Source organism: Dendropsophus ebraccatus, chromosome 3 (genome assembly GCF_027789765.1).
Source record: "Dendropsophus ebraccatus isolate aDenEbr1 chromosome 3, aDenEbr1.pat, whole genome shotgun sequence".
NCBI classification, from domain to species: Eukaryota; Metazoa; Chordata; class Amphibia; order Anura; family Hylidae; genus Dendropsophus; species Dendropsophus ebraccatus.
This window is the reverse complement of record NC_091456.1, coordinates 11,785,489-11,801,531: the sequence shown is the minus strand read 5'-3', so window position 1 is coordinate 11,801,531 and position 16,043 is coordinate 11,785,489. Positions and strand designations below refer to the sequence as shown.

Sequence of the window (16,043 nt, the reverse complement as noted above, 5' to 3'; positions counted from 1 at the left end):
GACTGATCTAACCTGTTGTTAGATTCTAATAGGGCAGGGACAAGGAGTACAGCTATACCTTTATTCAGTAGGTGGGCTGCCCCATTACTGATAACTTTATTATTCTTCATAGGAAAATGAGGCAGCTTGGTGCACTGGGGGCGACCCTGTAGCCCTCAGCACACCAGTCCGCCTGTCTACTCCTGCAGCATGCCTCATATGAATAAACATAAGGGTGCTCTGCAATGATGTCACTCTCTGTCACTGTGTATTGTAGCTGTTGCAGTACTACATTTCCCATCATGCCTGGACAGCTATACCCAAAGCTTTAGCTGTCTGGGCATGATGGGAATTGTGGTTTTGCAACAGCTGGAGGGCTGCAGTGTGGAGACCCATGGTCTATAGCATTGAAGGGTAATTCACACAGTAGCTCCACATTCAAGGATTCTGAAAAACCCTCAATGAGTGCATAATTGCCTGATCTGAGAACTTAAAGGGGTAGGGTCCATTTACACAAAGATTATCTGACAGATTATCTGCCAAAGATTTGAAGCCAAAGCCAGGAATGGATTTGAAAAGAGAAGAAATCTCAGGCTTTCCTTTATGACCTGATCTCTGATTTCTAGTCCATTCCTGGCTTTGGCTTCAAATCTTTGGAAGATAATCTGTCAGATAATCTCTCTGTGTAAATGGACCCGTATTCCCATCTTTTAGACATGGGCACTGGGCCCTCTTCAGCCTGTTTGCAGCTGCCGGAGGTGTTTGAAAGCCAAGAACAGCTGAAGCATGGGAGTTACGCAATTTGCGCAATTCCTATTGACTTTAATGGATGTTGTACAAACAGTATGGGCCAGTGTACTATCCTGTTTAAATACCACAAGTACATAAACAGTGGAGCTTTCCGGCCTTCTCTGAGGCAAACAGGCTGGAGGGGGTCTGGAAGCCATCTTTACAAGATAGGAATACTCCTTTAATTCGTTGACGCTACATCTTTGTCTACAACTGAGCAAACAGCTTATCATCTGTGTGCCAGGCGTTGGCACCCCAGCAATCTATTGATGACAACCTGAGCGTAGGCCATTAATATGCTGTGATAGGAAACCCTCTTTAAATGTGCCCATGCCCATTGTCCTCGTATGCTGAAAATGCAAGGACTTTTTGGGGAATTTTTATATATTTTTTCCCTTTTTAGATGTTCTCTCTCTCTCTCTCTCTCTCTCTCTATCTATATATATATATATATATATATATATATATATATATATATATATCAGTTTACATAGGATAGAAATACAATTTTACTATGAGATACGGAAAGTAATTATGTATTTTACCTTCACAAGTCAAACTAGTCACATACAGCAGGCGTCAGATCTCATCAGGACAATGGCAGGTATCACAATCCAATTTATTTTCAGATCCGCAACAAATACAGATTATGGATGCATTATGGACATTATTTTTTTGCGGATTGGGGACATAATATATATAATATATATTATGTGAATGAGGCTTTACTAATCTGTGTTGGCTAGCAACATCTATCACACCTCACTGGAAGAGTTTCTGTCAGATTTATGGAACCAATTATATGAGTTATAAGTGTACTTTTATCATAAAAAAAAACTTTTGACATGTAATAGTCATGTTTTTCTAAGCCTTTAAAACCCTTTAAGTTGGTCACTGGTAGTATGTGTTGTGTGACAGATCTGGCAATACATCATGGTTTCCATTACGAGTGGAATACATAACGCAAGTGTGAATTAAGCCTTACCTAGCTAAAATGCGTTCTTTACTCTGAACAACCCCAATATAAACACATATCTACTGCATGAAGTCTTATAAAAGATGCCTATGGCCCTCTCTGATCCATTGTTGGAATTCTTCTATGCATAGAATACCCCCTGAATCAAGGAAACGTCACTACTGTGAGTATTTTCTGTGGGTAGTCTGTACTTGTCCTGCCAAAAATGCTACAACAGTGACTTTTCATGGTGCCACTTTATTTAAATTCCCAGATTCTACCCCCAGAGCATAATGTGTTTTGGTAAAATTCCACTTCAGTTTCATACTGACAAACATATGTGTGAATCCAGCCCTAGGCTATGTCCCCACACAGTATTTTTGTTCAATATTTAAGTATTTTTCAGCCAAAACCAGGAGTAGATTGAAAACACAGAAAGACTATGTTCACACACTGCTGAAATTGAGTAGATGGTCGTAATTTAATAACAAATAACGGCTGTTATTTCAAAACAACAGACGTTTTCTGCACCCCCCTGCCAACAAGTGCAGGTCTCACCAGATTAACTAAGTGTGCGTCTCTAGGTAAATTTGGCGGTGTAGATGGGGCTTTAAGACCAGTATATTAGTATGACGGTCTTTAAAAATCTCCCCCATTATTTATAGGCGCTATTCAGAGGTTCCACTCTGTTACGTTCTGTGTTGGGTCATATTGTAGATTGTGCAGAAGAGTGGAGCAGCGACTCATAGCAACTAATTAGATTTCAGCTTTAATTTTTTTCAGAATCTTTTTAAAAAAAATTAAAGGGGCTATGGGATTGGTTGTATTTTGCAACTGCTCCACTGTTGTTCTAAAAGACAACTTTTAAACTTGCAGCCCTGTGTCAAATTAGCGTGGCGTAGAGTATCTGTGCCCTAGGCCTGCAAACGCCCCTCCATCCCTCCTCCTTGCTGTCTTCACCATTAAGAATGCCCCTGGGCAGGATCTCTCCTGATCACCCCTTGTCTGAGCACCGTCCAACACATGTGCGGTGTTCAGACAGGTGATGAATAGGAGAAATCCTGCCTGAGGCACTCCTTATGATGGGGAAGAGGGACTCTTGGCTATGGCAACTTGACACAGGGCTGCAAGTTCAAAAGTTGTTTTGTAGGACAATATCTGCATCACCTGCTAGACAGACCCCAGAATAGTTGTGGGTACAGAGTCGCTTTAAATATGTTGAATTTCATAATGCCCAATCCTTTGTTCTCAGGTGAGATAAGCCATGACAGAGGGGACTGGCAGCCTCTTATTCTCCTCTCCCTATTGGGGACACATGGATCCTGAACTGAAGCAATACTTGTAGTACAATATATTCTATGGAAAATGCTCATTTGCTGCAAGCAACCAAAACAGAAAACAGATCAATAGGCGCACCCATATGCTGCAAGCGGACTCAGACACACTAAATATTTGGACATTTGGCAAATTATGATGCTGCGGGTTAGTGCCAAGATCCAGAACCTTACATTTATCCTATGTCCTAGGGGGAGTTACACTGGGAGAGTCGCTGATGGAGAAGGATCTGGGTGTACTCATAGATAATAGACTACAGAACAGCACACAATGTCTGTCAGCTGCTTCTAAGGCCAGCAGGATATTGTCATGTACTGTATATACTAGGCCTGGACTCTGGGGACAGGGATATAATATTACCGCTGTATAAAGCTTTGGTGCAGCCTCGTCTGGAGTATGCCGTTTAGTTCTGGGCCCTTTACCATGAGAACAGTAAATCTGTGGAACAGTCACCCCAGGATCTGGTCACAGCAAAAACAGTGGAGGCTTCACAACAGGAGAGACAAGTTCTTAGGGGGAGATTTATCAAACTAGTGTAAAGTAGAATTGTCTCAGTTGCCCCTAGCAACCATTCAGACTCCACTTTTAATTCCTCACAAACTTTGGAAAATAAAAGGAGGAATCTGATTGGTTGCTAGGGGCAACTGAGACAATTCTACTTTACACCAGTTTGATAAATCTCCCCCATTGAATTTATCCATCATCCATCCTCTCCCTTGGTTGAACTTAATGGACATGTGTCGTCTTTATACCTTTCTATGCAAATATGTGTATGATGGGGAGGTCAGAGCTGTAACAATGCAGTGAAGAGGAAAAGGATGGTGGATCTCATTATTGCGGCGCTGCTCGAAGAATGTCTCCAAGATGTCCCAGTATAGCAGACATACGTATAAAAGTGGTAAAACAAAGCTACATAAAGACACCTGTAACTAAATAAATCAAAAATGTATACAGATGAGGCGTTACTTCCCTTCACCATGATGGGACGTAACTCCCCGACACGCGTCATCTGTATACATTTTATTTTATATAGTTATATGTCTCTTTATGTAGTTTTGTTTTACCACTTTTACACGTAAACAAATCTATGTGCTATACTGCAACATCTTGGCGACATTCTTCAAACAGCGCCGCAATAAGGGATCCATCATCCTTTTCACTGCATTCACCCGGATGGGCCCCGAACCTTAGGAGCATCCCAGACCTAGGATCATCAGGCCGGCAGCTCCCCTCTATCCCACGTACCCCTTTAGGGGTGACATGCATCAAGTCTAAGGGGCTATAAGGTGAGAGTTTACTGCACTCTGTTTGGAGTCTTCACACCACAGGATTACATGAGGCGCTGTTTCTCTTTTTGCCCGTCTCTAGCGCTGTAAGATATACGATCTCCTTTAATGTAACCATCACTACAATAATAAATACAATTACAAGCCACCATGTATTCAACTGTTTATATCTGCATTTATATAAATGTATAAACATGTAACAAGAAAATATATTATCATCTTTTACCATAGTTGTTTCTATAAAAACAGTCTAATCGGAGTTAAGTGTAAGGCATACGCCTTGCAGCACCCAGTGCGAGATGTGTTTGGTTGTAAAGAGATCCGCCTCAAACACCAAACCAACCCCCATAGCATTTCTCCTCATTGACGTTGTGTAAACCGGGGTCCGAAACGTATTCTGAAAAACACAACACAACCTGTAAGTCCGATCTATCCAATAACAATCAGGTATTCTTTGTCCTACCATAGGGCTATGTACCTGGAGTTTAAGGCGATGAGCTTCGATTGGGATAACCTTTAGGACAGGCAGCTCCACTACAAGGACTTTGGGTTTACTTTTAATTAAACATGATTTCTCAATATCCCAGTCAGCTCCTTCCAGGTAAAGGCCAGAAATAAAGCATCCTGCACAAAGGACAGAAGTACAGTAGATTTTCATACCTAGATTCTGAATTTACACAATACGCAATAACAATACATTCTTATCAAATCTGTTTATTAGTTATAGGTTAGTGCGATAGATAGACAGACAGACAGACATAGATAGATAGATAGAGAGATAGATAGATAGGAGATAGATAGATAGATAGATAGATAGATAGATAGATAGATAGGAGATAGATAGATAGGAGATAGATAGGAGATAGATAGATAGATAGATAGATAGATAGATAGATAGATAGATAGATAGATAGATAGATAGATAGGAGATAGATAGATAGGAGATAGATATAGAGAGAGAGAGAGAGAGAGATATAGAGAGATAGATAGATAGATAGATAGATAGATAGATCTTCAGTAACACTGGCCATTCTGTGATCCGGGCAGATCACAGAATGGCCGGTGTTATACTAAATGTGAACATGGCCTTACTATATAAAGAATACAATTGCCTCAAAACACCATTAAAATAGCATCGGAGGCACCTGCAAGGAGAAAGGTTTTTTTTTTTTTAGTCACTAAATAAAATTTTTAAAAAAATTTCGAGATTTAAATCATGAATCGCCCATAAAATAAAAAAGAATCAAGATTTTATTTTTTGGCTATATCACCCAGTCCTATTCCCTGCCACTGCTGGTCTGCTGTAAAACAGTCAAGATGTAGCTTTATGGGCACTTATAAATGAGGTAACTGCAAAACAATGCCCTGAACAATCTTTTTTTATTGGAAATATTCCTTTTAAGGGTGCGTTCACACCTACAGGATCTGCAGCAGATTTGATGCTGTGTTCAGTTATTTAAATGAAATCTGCTGCAGAAAATCAGCTGCAGATCCTGTAGGTGTGAACGCACCATAAAAGTAGGATTGTTCCAATAATATAAGTAATAACCACTGCAAATTAAAACAATGACAGCAAATTGGAATTCCCAATATCATTTCTAGGGGAAAGTATAAGTGTTATTCCTCATCATCCTACAGCAGCACAATAGAGTTTGTGCTGCCTATAGACTGCAGGGAATGAAAATTTTGGTTTTATGAGTGGAGCTTGCAGTGTGAGGGCCTACACCTCCTCAGATGGCCAGAACCTATTTAGTTAAAGTGGTCAAATATAATCAGTAATTTTTACCTTGTCCAGGTCTCTTGGTGACCTCTTCAGCTGTACGGAATTTTGTAACCTGAGTGTACAATGTAGAACGGTCAAGTGGCCAGCCATTCTTTCTGCAGGTGGCTTGAACAAGAGCAGTCAGGTAGGACTCTGGGATATGTAACCCGGATAGCCACATGACATTTGGCTCACCCTCATTCACCTGCCAGAAAACAGATGATCATAGTTATTAGGTTACCTCAAGAAACGTATGGACTGTATAAACTGAATGCAGGCAGGAAGATATCCTTCAGTAACCTTTCTCTCATCACAGAGTCATTGTGGTGTATAGTGTGATGGTGTATGTCACAAGCATCTATGTTATAATATGCAAGTACGTATACAGATAGTAATACTCATACTCCAGTACATCCGGAATCACACAGTGACTAAGGTCCAAAATGTTCATCATACCCATGTTGTATACTGATTATAGCGGCTCCTGAAATGGATCATCCAGTTTCCCAAAGACTTCAGTGTATCGGGAGCCAGTTTTCTCCATATACTTGGAATCTGCCCATTAAATAGCGCTCGGGCCACCTCATCTAACTCATTGCTCATTCCAACTTCACCAGCCAAAGCCTACGGGCAGAAACAAAAAGAAGTTATTAAATGGACACAAAGTGCTCTTCTACATACACACATGAACAAAAATGTTTGGTTGATGAAATAATTAAAATCTGAGAATTATTATTTTTATTTATGGCAATTATTGGCATTAGAGATGAGTGAGACATAAGTATACTCGGATAGCTGGGCATTTGTATACTGGTGGCTGACAATATGATGCTGGCCTAGGGAGTCCTGGAAAACATGAATAAAGCCATAAGCCATAGGCCATATCCATGATTTCCAGGACTCCCTAGGGCTGCATCCATCTTCTTCAGCCACCTAACCAAATATCAATCGATCAGACTCAAGCTTGAGTGTCGCTCATCTCTATTTACCATATCAAGGCCAGGCCCATGCGTGGCTGAGGCATATTTACCATCAGTCGGTATGGTTGTTATACTGGGTTACTGGTGGCCACGTGAGTCTGCAAAGCTCCATCGATTTATAGTAAATCTGCATGTCGATGTGGTTATGGCTAGAGATGATCGAACATCGAAAAATATTAGGTTCTGTCGAACTTGAACCTTGTTGAACCTTCTGAATTTGATTCCCGATGCCTTCCTGGTCCCGGGTACTGCCTGAAATTCCGGGATACAGCCTAGGTAATAGGCTGTCTCTAGTTGTGGCTACAGATGAGGGCAACCCAATCATGCAGCATTTGATTACCGATGGCTGAAGAAGTTGGATGCAGCCCTGAGGCAGCCTGGAGAATATGGATACAGCCATAAGCCATTTCTGTGTTTTCCAGCAATCCTTAGGGCTGCATCCAACTTCAGCCACAGCTAATGAAATGCTGCACGCTTGAGTTGTCTTCATCTCTGATTGTGACCACATTGCTGCCCCACTGCTCCTGCTATATGGGAACCCAGTGTTGCTTCCAAACTGGGAAATTAAGTTTTAATGTTTCTATAGACCAGAACGTATAGCAAGAACACAATGTTGCCATAGTTCCAGCTCATCGCATCGCAACTACAATGTCTAAACCCAACGTGTAATGTGTTTTCATAGTCCAAAAACATAGCCAAGTCTTCAAAATATACAGTATAGCAATATCCCAACACTAAACTTCATCCTGTAAGTGATATAACAGGGTGACGGCTGGATCCCACCATGCGGACCCTGTACTTACCCTCTGGAGTTCGGCCAGAGACCTGGACATCCGTACGATCAGCTTGTTAAACCTCTCCAGCTCCTGCAGTAACACCACTGTGGTTGGGGAGATTTCCAACCCAAAATTTTTCCTAATTTGATCAAGATCAAAGACCTGCGGCAACTTGTTCTCAATATCCTTAGCCACCTGCCCGATGTACTCGTCCCGGCTTATACCTGTGCCCGATTCACCTGTACAAATATTAAAGTTACGTTTTACAAGTGGCAAAAATATTAATATGGTTAGTTGTATGCTACTCAGGGGCTGGGAAACAACAAATGGTGAATGTACATAGGTATACAATTACCATATATATACAGTCACATAGAGCACCAGTTATACAATTACCATATATACACACAGGCACATATAGCACCAGTTATACAATTACCGTATATACTCAGTTGCATAGAGCACCAGTTATACAATTACCGTATATACTCAGTTACATAGAGCACCAGTTATACAATTACCGTATATACACAGTCACATATAGCACCAGCTATACAATTACCGTAAATACAGTCGCATATAAAGCACCAGCTATACAATTACTGTATATACTCAGTCACATAGAGCACCAGTTATACAATTACCGTATATACAGTTGCACATAGAGCACCAGTTATACAATTACCTTATATACACAGTCACGTAAAGCACCAGTTATACAATTTCTGTTTATAGTCACATAGAGCACCAGTTATACAATTACCGTATATACAGTCGCATAGAGCACCAGTTATACAATTACTGTATATACACAGGCACATATAGCACCAGTTATACAATTACCGTATATTTATATATATATAGAGAGAGAGAGAGAGAGTCACAGAGTACCAGTTATACAATTACCGTATATACACAGTCACATAGAGCACCAGTTATACAATTACCGTATATACAGTCGCATAGAGCACCAGTTATACAATTACTGTATATACACAGGCACATATAGCACCAGTTATACAATTACTGTATATACACAGGCACATATAGCACCAGTTATACAATTACCGTATATATATAGAGAGAGAGAGAGAGTACAGAGTACCAGTTATACAGTTACCGTATATACACAGTCACATTAAGCACCAGTTATACAATTACCCAGTCACATCCGTGCCGAACTGAATTAGCTTAGCTTTGCTGCATCTCCCAGGGAGGTTACACGTCTCCAGGGACAATCTAAGCCCAAGATGTGTGTCACCTTACTGGGATAGAGGGAGTAAAACCATACCATACCAACCATAAAACCACTCCTCGAGGTCCGACCACCCAACTGACAGCTCAGCCTGGCCACCTCTTATAGCTAAAAAGAGTGGTCGGGAACCTAGGCAATGAGCAGTATACAACAACAGTACAGGGACACTGAGGGGCCCAACTTGAAACTTTTGCATTTCCCATCACCTAACAAAAGTTTAGGTGATGGGAATACCCCTGTAAGACCTAGTGACCCCAATACTTTTACCTGTTTGTGGCTGCAGCTCCAGAAGGTGAGTCCACATGTCCCGAGCTGCCTGTGTGTAGTATCCAATCTCGGCATTAGGATGCAGGCCAAACACTTCAGGGGTATTTGCAAGTGGAAGGGATTCTATTTCCTCTGTTGACCAAAATGGAGACAGGATAATGTATCACAAAGACGGAAAAAAACTGAATCATTTCTATTTTTTGTTTCTTTACAATGGGCGACACCGATCTTACCCACAAAGTCGTCTTTTTTGTCTCCACTTGGAATTTTATAATCGACATCATCGTTTTTATAGAAATGGAAGATCTGGAATGTGTCAAATATAAAGTCGCCCAAATATTCATCCATATAGGTGGTAAGAATCCGGCGGTCAAAGCTGTCAATGGCCCTTCCCCCATACATGACCTAGAGAAATAACTAAAGAGTATCAATAGCTGATCCAGCAAAACTACAACTCCCATCATGCCTGGACAGCCAAAGCTTTAGCCTTTGGAACAACTGGAGGGCCGGAGGTTCCCCTTTCCTGTCCTAGATTATTTGGTTGTTTTGCTCCAAATTCTGTGCCATGCCAATCAGCCCGACCCACTGCGATAAATCTGGCACATGTGATGTCCGTCTGAATGATACAGTTGTAGTGAATCCACTTTTTTAATTCTTGTTCGTAATGAATTCATATTATAAAAGTTCATTCTCGGCACTCACCATCATGCTTCATCAATTTTTATTGTAGGAAAAAAGTCCTTTAAAAAAATACAACGGCAACAGGATGTTTTGGCGTCAAGCCTTCCTCAACTGTCTCCTGTTGCCGTTGTATTTTTTTTATGGACTTTTTTCTACAATAAAAATTTATGAACCATGATGGTGAGTGCCGAGAATGAGCTTTAATAATACTGTTGGAATTTTTACTAATTACGAGCACCACCCTAGACACAGAAGTGCCGTCTAAAAGATTTTTTCTACTCGTAATGAATTCATAGACACAGTTGTGATGTGATGTGATGTATCCAATGTATCAGTGCTCGGTAAATCCAGTATGGAGGCACCCTTACACAGTGGCCCAAATTTCCTATTACTGTTGTACTGTTGTGCCTGTGCAGGCTGTAATAGTAGATTTACATGGCAGCCACAGAAGCTTTCAGAAGACAATTACATATCACCGACATGACCAGAGATGTAAATAACCAACATTTGAGCGCTGATGTGATCGCATGTCAGTAATTGATAGTGAGTTTCAGCTGCTTTTTAGCTACTCCCTAGAGCGTGCATCCGCCGTATAAGTATCATGGATGTCATCAAAAGGTTAATGTGACATCTGGCCATACACAAATACGCAAAAAAACATACCACCAAAAATGTGGTATTCGTCTGAAAACTCTGGGGGGATTTATCAAGGCTTGCATGTAAAGTTTCTGGTATAAAAAATACAAATTACTGATCAAGACCCATTCTACTAATACATTATCTGTGCCTGAAGCCGGATCTCTATGGCAAACAGATCACTGATCTCAGGGAGACCAGCCAAATAAGACCAGGCTCAGGGAGCAATGCACCTAGGATTTCACTGCATTGAGCGCTTTCACTAACAGCCGGCAGTGTTGTCGTTTGGCTGGTCTCCCTGAGATCAGTGATCTGTTTCTCTCATGGCTCTTCTAGGCATTGCTCCCACCTAGCCAGAATCCTGCTCGGCACTGATGAGGGGCAACACCCCGAAACAGCTGTATGTGGATGGATACCTGACCTTGGGATTTCCCTGCTCATATCAGACTTGTAACGGAGTTGGATATTGACTGAAGGGGCCACATAATATGGTGGTTTTAATGGTCTCTGTACAGGAGCCATCCCTTTGCTAGCTCCTTCCCTGGAGGGATATCCGGCTAGTCCGGTGTTTTAAGACTCGTAACTAAGGCTCCACGGACCTTTTTGCATATTAGTGGAATCTCTGACTGCTATGTGATGCTCCATGTCTGCCTGTGCATGGATAGGTTTACAAGCTGATTTTTACATTACACTTCTATAGTCTTCTTGGTTTTTTCTTATCTACAGTTATTTTATTATATTTTCTAATAGACCCTTTTCCACCAACAGAACATGAGGGGGGGGGGGGATGGTGCTGCCATGCTAGGAATCCAGCTGTCACCTCTAATTCCATGGGGTTTTCAGGAAGCTGCATGAAGAAGCTTTTAGAGGGTTATATGGCTGTTAATAGAAATCAATAAAAGTAAGAAAATAGCTCGAGACAAACAAACCTCTCCGATAAGATACTTCAGGCTGCCCCAGGGTATTCGGGTATCATGCTGGGTGTAGGCTTTGGTCAGATATGTGTTTAAGATTTCCATGCAGACCTGAACGGAACAGAATAGTGAGCTGTGTATAAAACATCACAAGGCAAACAATGCACCGAACTCCGTCTATAGACATATAACCCACCTCACGAATCAGAGCAATGCACCGAGCTCCGTCTATAGACATATAACCCACCTCACGAATCAGAACAATGCACCAAGCTCCGTCTATAGACATATAACCCACCTCACGAATCAGAGCAATGCACCGAGCTCCGTCTATAGACATATAATATAACCCACCTCACGAATCAGAGCAATGCACCGAGCTCCGTCTATAGACATATAACCCACCTCACGAATCAGAACAATGCACCAAGCTCCGTCTATAGACATATAACCCACCTCACGAATCAGAGCAATGCACCGAGCTCCGTCTATAGACATATAACCCGGCCTCACGAATCAGAGCAATGCACCGAGCTCCGTCTATAGACATATAACCCCGGCCTCACGAATCAGAGCAATGCACCAAGCTCCGGCTATAGACATATAACCCCGGCCTCACGAATCAGAGCAATGCACCAAGGTCCGGCTATAGACATATAACCCCGGCCTCACGAATCAGAACAATGCACCGAGCTCCATCTATAGACATATAACCCGGCCTCACGAATCAGAACAATGCACCGAGCTCCGTCTATAGACATATAACCCCGGCCTCACCAATCAGAGCAATGCACCGAGCTCCGTCTATAGACATATAACCGCGGCCTCACGAATGCGAGCAATGCACCGAACTCCGTCTATAGACATATAACCCGGCCTCACGAATCAGAGCAATGCACCAAGCTCCGTCTATAGACATATAACCCGGCCTCACGAATCAGAGCAATGCAACAAGCTCCGTCTATAGACATATAACCCCGGCCTCACGAATCAGAGCAATGCACCAAGCTCCGTCTATAGACATATAACCCCGGCCTCACGAATCAGAGCAATGCACCGAGCTCCGTCTATAGACATATAACCCGGCCTCACGAATCAGAACAATGCACCGAACTCCGTCTATAGACATATAACCCCGGCCTCACGAATCAGAACAATGCACCGAACTCCGTCTATAGACATATAACCCGGCCTCACGAATCAGAACAATGCACCAAGCTCCATCTATAGACATATAACCCCGGCCTCACGAATCAGAACAATGCACCAAGCTCCATCTATAGACATATAACCCCGGCCTCACGAATCAGAACAATGCACCAAGCTCCGTCTATAGACATATAACCCACCTCACGAATCAGAACAATGCACCGAGCTCCGTCTATAGACATATAACCCGGCCTCACGAATCAGAACAATGCACCAAGCTCCGGCTATAGACATATAACCCGGCCTCACGAATCAGAACAATGCACCGAGCTCCGTCTATAGACATATAACCCGGCCTCACGAATCAGAACAATGCACCGAGCTCCGTCTATAGACATATAACCCCGGCCTCACGAATCAGAGCAATGCACCAAGCTCCATCTATAGACATATAACCCCGGCCTCACGAATCAGAGCAATGCACCAAGCTCCGTCTATAGACATATAACCCACCTCACGAATCAGAGCAATGCACCAAGCTCCGTCTATAGACATATAACCCACCTCACGAATCAGAGCAATGCACCAAGCTCCGTCTATAGACATATAACCCACCTCACGAATCAGAGTAATGCACCAAGCTCCGTCTATAGACATATAACCCACCTCACGAATCAGAACAATGCACCGAGCTCCGTCTATAGACATATAACCCGGCCTCACGAATCAGAACAATGCACCGAGCTCCGTCTATAGACATATAACCTGGCCTCACGAATCAGAACAATGCACCAAGCTCCGTCTATAGACATATAACCCCGGCCTCACGAATCAGAGCAATGCACCAAGCTCCGTCTATAGACATATAACCCCGGCCTCACGAATCAGAGCAATGCACCAAGCTCCGTCTATAGACATATAACCCACCTCACGAATCAGAACAATGCACCAAGCTCCGTCTATAGACATATAACCCGGCCTCACGAATCAGAGTAATGCACCAAGCTCCGTCTATAGACATATAACCCACCTCACGAATCAGAACAATGCACCAACCAAAACAGGACAACAAAGAGTTAATTTACAGCTACATCACCGGGCTCCTCTGATGTTAGCACTGACCTCTCTGACCTCTGAATACCGGCTTTCACACAGCTCCCACTGTGTAATCCTTTGTTCTCTGCTCTCTGCTGGTGACTAATCTCCCTCCTCCCCCCTCCCCTCTCCATAGAACAGACAGGGCATGACTGATGTAAACTAGTCGAGATTTCCTGATAATGAGCAGTGAATGAGAGAGAGCAGGGAGGGGGGTGCTGGGGAAAGTCTTTTTGAATGCAGATAATGGAATATTTGCCTAATAAACCCAATTACAAAGTTTCTTAAAATCGTCTGTACTATTGATTTCTGCAAAAAAAAAAAAAAAATTTAAACCGACGTGACACTTTAAATAGTATCTCCGGCAAAAAGAATTTTCTTTAAAATCAACTGGCGACAGATTTGTATATTACTTCTATTTATAAATCTCAAGTCTTCTAGTACTTATCCGCTGCTGTATGTCCTGCAGGAAGTGGTGTATTCTCTCCAGTCTGACACAGTGCTCTCTGCTGCCACCTCTGTCCATGTCAGGAACTGTCCTCAGCAGGAGAGGTTTTCTATGGGGATTTGCTACTGCTCTGGACAGTTCCTGACATGGACAGAGGTGGCAGCAGAGAGCATTGGGTCAGACTGGAGAGAATACACCAATTCCTGTAGGACATACAACAGCTGATAAGTACTGGAAGACTGGAGATTTTTAAGTAGATGTATATTACAAATCTATATAACTTTCTGACACCAGCTGATTTGAAAAAATAAATAAAATAAAAACCGCCGGAGTTCGTCTTTGAGTAAAGTCAATGGCTTATTTGTTACCAGTGATTAATAATACTTCTTTTACAGCTTCTGTAGGCCGGACATTACAAACACCGTAATAGTAACCTCCTACCTGGAAATCAGATTCATTAAAGTCATAAGGAACGTTCCAGCCAATCTTTCCAAACTTCCTCCTCTCCTGCACCACAGCGTGGAAGAACGCCAGCACAAAGACCAAGGATTTAAAGGCGGGATGCTGGCAGGCGTCAAGAGCTTCATGAGATATCTTAAAGTACGTCGCCCGCATATTCAGCTTCAGCCCATTGGGAGGTTCTGTGACAACCTGCGAGGAAAGGGAAAAATCGATATCTATGGCCAATCTCAGTCTCCCTTACATTGTGTGGTCTATTTCCTATTGACTGACTGTCAAGAGGAAGGAAGGGGTCATCAAGAGGGAGGAGGGGGTCATCAAGAGGGAGGAGGGGGTCATCAAGAGGGAGGAGGGGGTCATCAAGAGGGAGGAAGGGGTCATCAAGAGGGAGGAGGGGGTCATCAAGAGGGAGGAGGGGGTCATCAAGAGGGAGGAGGGGGTCATCAAGAGGGAGGAGAGGGTCATCAAGGGGAAGGAAGGGGTCATCAAGAGGGAGGAGAGGGTCATCAAGGGGAAGGAAGGGGTCATCAAGAGGGAGGAGGGGGTCATCAAGGGGAAGGAAGGGGTCATCAAGAGGGAGGAGGGGGTCATCAAGGGGAAGGAAGGGGTCATCAAGAGGGAGGAGGGGGTCATCAAGAGGGAGGAGGGGGTCATCAAGAGGGAGGAAGGGGTCATCAAGAGGGAGGAAGGGGTCATCAAGGGGAAGGAAGGGGTCATCAAGAGGGAGGAGGGGGTCATCAAGAGGGAGGAGGGGGTCATCAAGAGGGAGGAAGGGGTCATCAAGAGGGAGGAGAGGCTCATCAAGGGGAAGGAAGGGGTCATCAAGAGGGAGGAAGGGGTCATCAAGAGGGAGGAAGGGGTCATCAAGAGGGAGGAGGGGGTCATCAAGAGGGAGGAAGGGGTCATCAAGAGGGAGGAGGGGGTCATCAAGGGGAAGGAAGGGGTCATCAAGAGGGAGGAGGGGGTCATCAAGAGGGAGGAGGGGGTCATCAAGAGGGAGGAAGGGGTCATCAAGAGGGAGGAGAGGCTCATCAAGGGGAAGGAAGGGGTCATCAAGAGGGAGGAAGGGGTCATCAAGAGGGAGGAGGGGGTCATCAAGAGGGAGGAAGGGGTCATCAAGAGGGAGGAAGGGGTCATCAAGAGGGAGGAGAGGGTCATCAAGGGGAAGGAAGGGGTCATCAAGAGGGAGGAGGGGGTCATCAAGAGGGAGGAGGGGGTCATCAAGAGGGAGGAAAGGGTCATCAAGGGGAAGGAAGGGGTCATCAAGAGGGAGGAGG

General features: G+C 43.4%; 1 protein-coding gene across 3 annotated transcripts in view; it reads right to left on the bottom strand.

The window, feature by feature from the left end:
• Nucleotides 1-4,564: 4,564 nt before the first annotated feature.
• Nucleotides 4,565-16,043, bottom strand: part of DNAH10 (dynein axonemal heavy chain 10) — a 117,173-nt gene continuing 105,694 nt past the window's right edge. The window contains exons 71-79 of one of the 3 annotated variants that reach the window (XM_069960925.1): nucleotides 14,749-14,958; nucleotides 11,631-11,726; nucleotides 9,618-9,789; nucleotides 9,385-9,516; nucleotides 7,890-8,101; nucleotides 6,563-6,730; nucleotides 6,131-6,311; nucleotides 4,823-4,968; nucleotides 4,565-4,741 (exon numbers count right to left, since the gene is read on the bottom strand). In XM_069960925.1, the coding sequence (XP_069817026.1) occupies nucleotides 4,595-4,741; nucleotides 4,823-4,968; nucleotides 6,131-6,311; nucleotides 6,563-6,730; nucleotides 7,890-8,101; nucleotides 9,385-9,516; nucleotides 9,618-9,789; nucleotides 11,631-11,726; nucleotides 14,749-14,958 (1,464 nt within the window). In that variant the 3' untranslated portion in view covers nucleotides 4,565-4,594. Of the gene's footprint in view, nucleotides 4,742-4,822; nucleotides 4,969-6,130; nucleotides 6,312-6,562; nucleotides 6,731-7,889; nucleotides 8,102-9,384; nucleotides 9,517-9,617; nucleotides 9,790-11,630; nucleotides 11,727-14,748; nucleotides 14,959-16,043 lie in introns of those variants that run through there. The other 2 variants (XM_069960926.1, XM_069960927.1) reach the window with 2 other exon arrangements.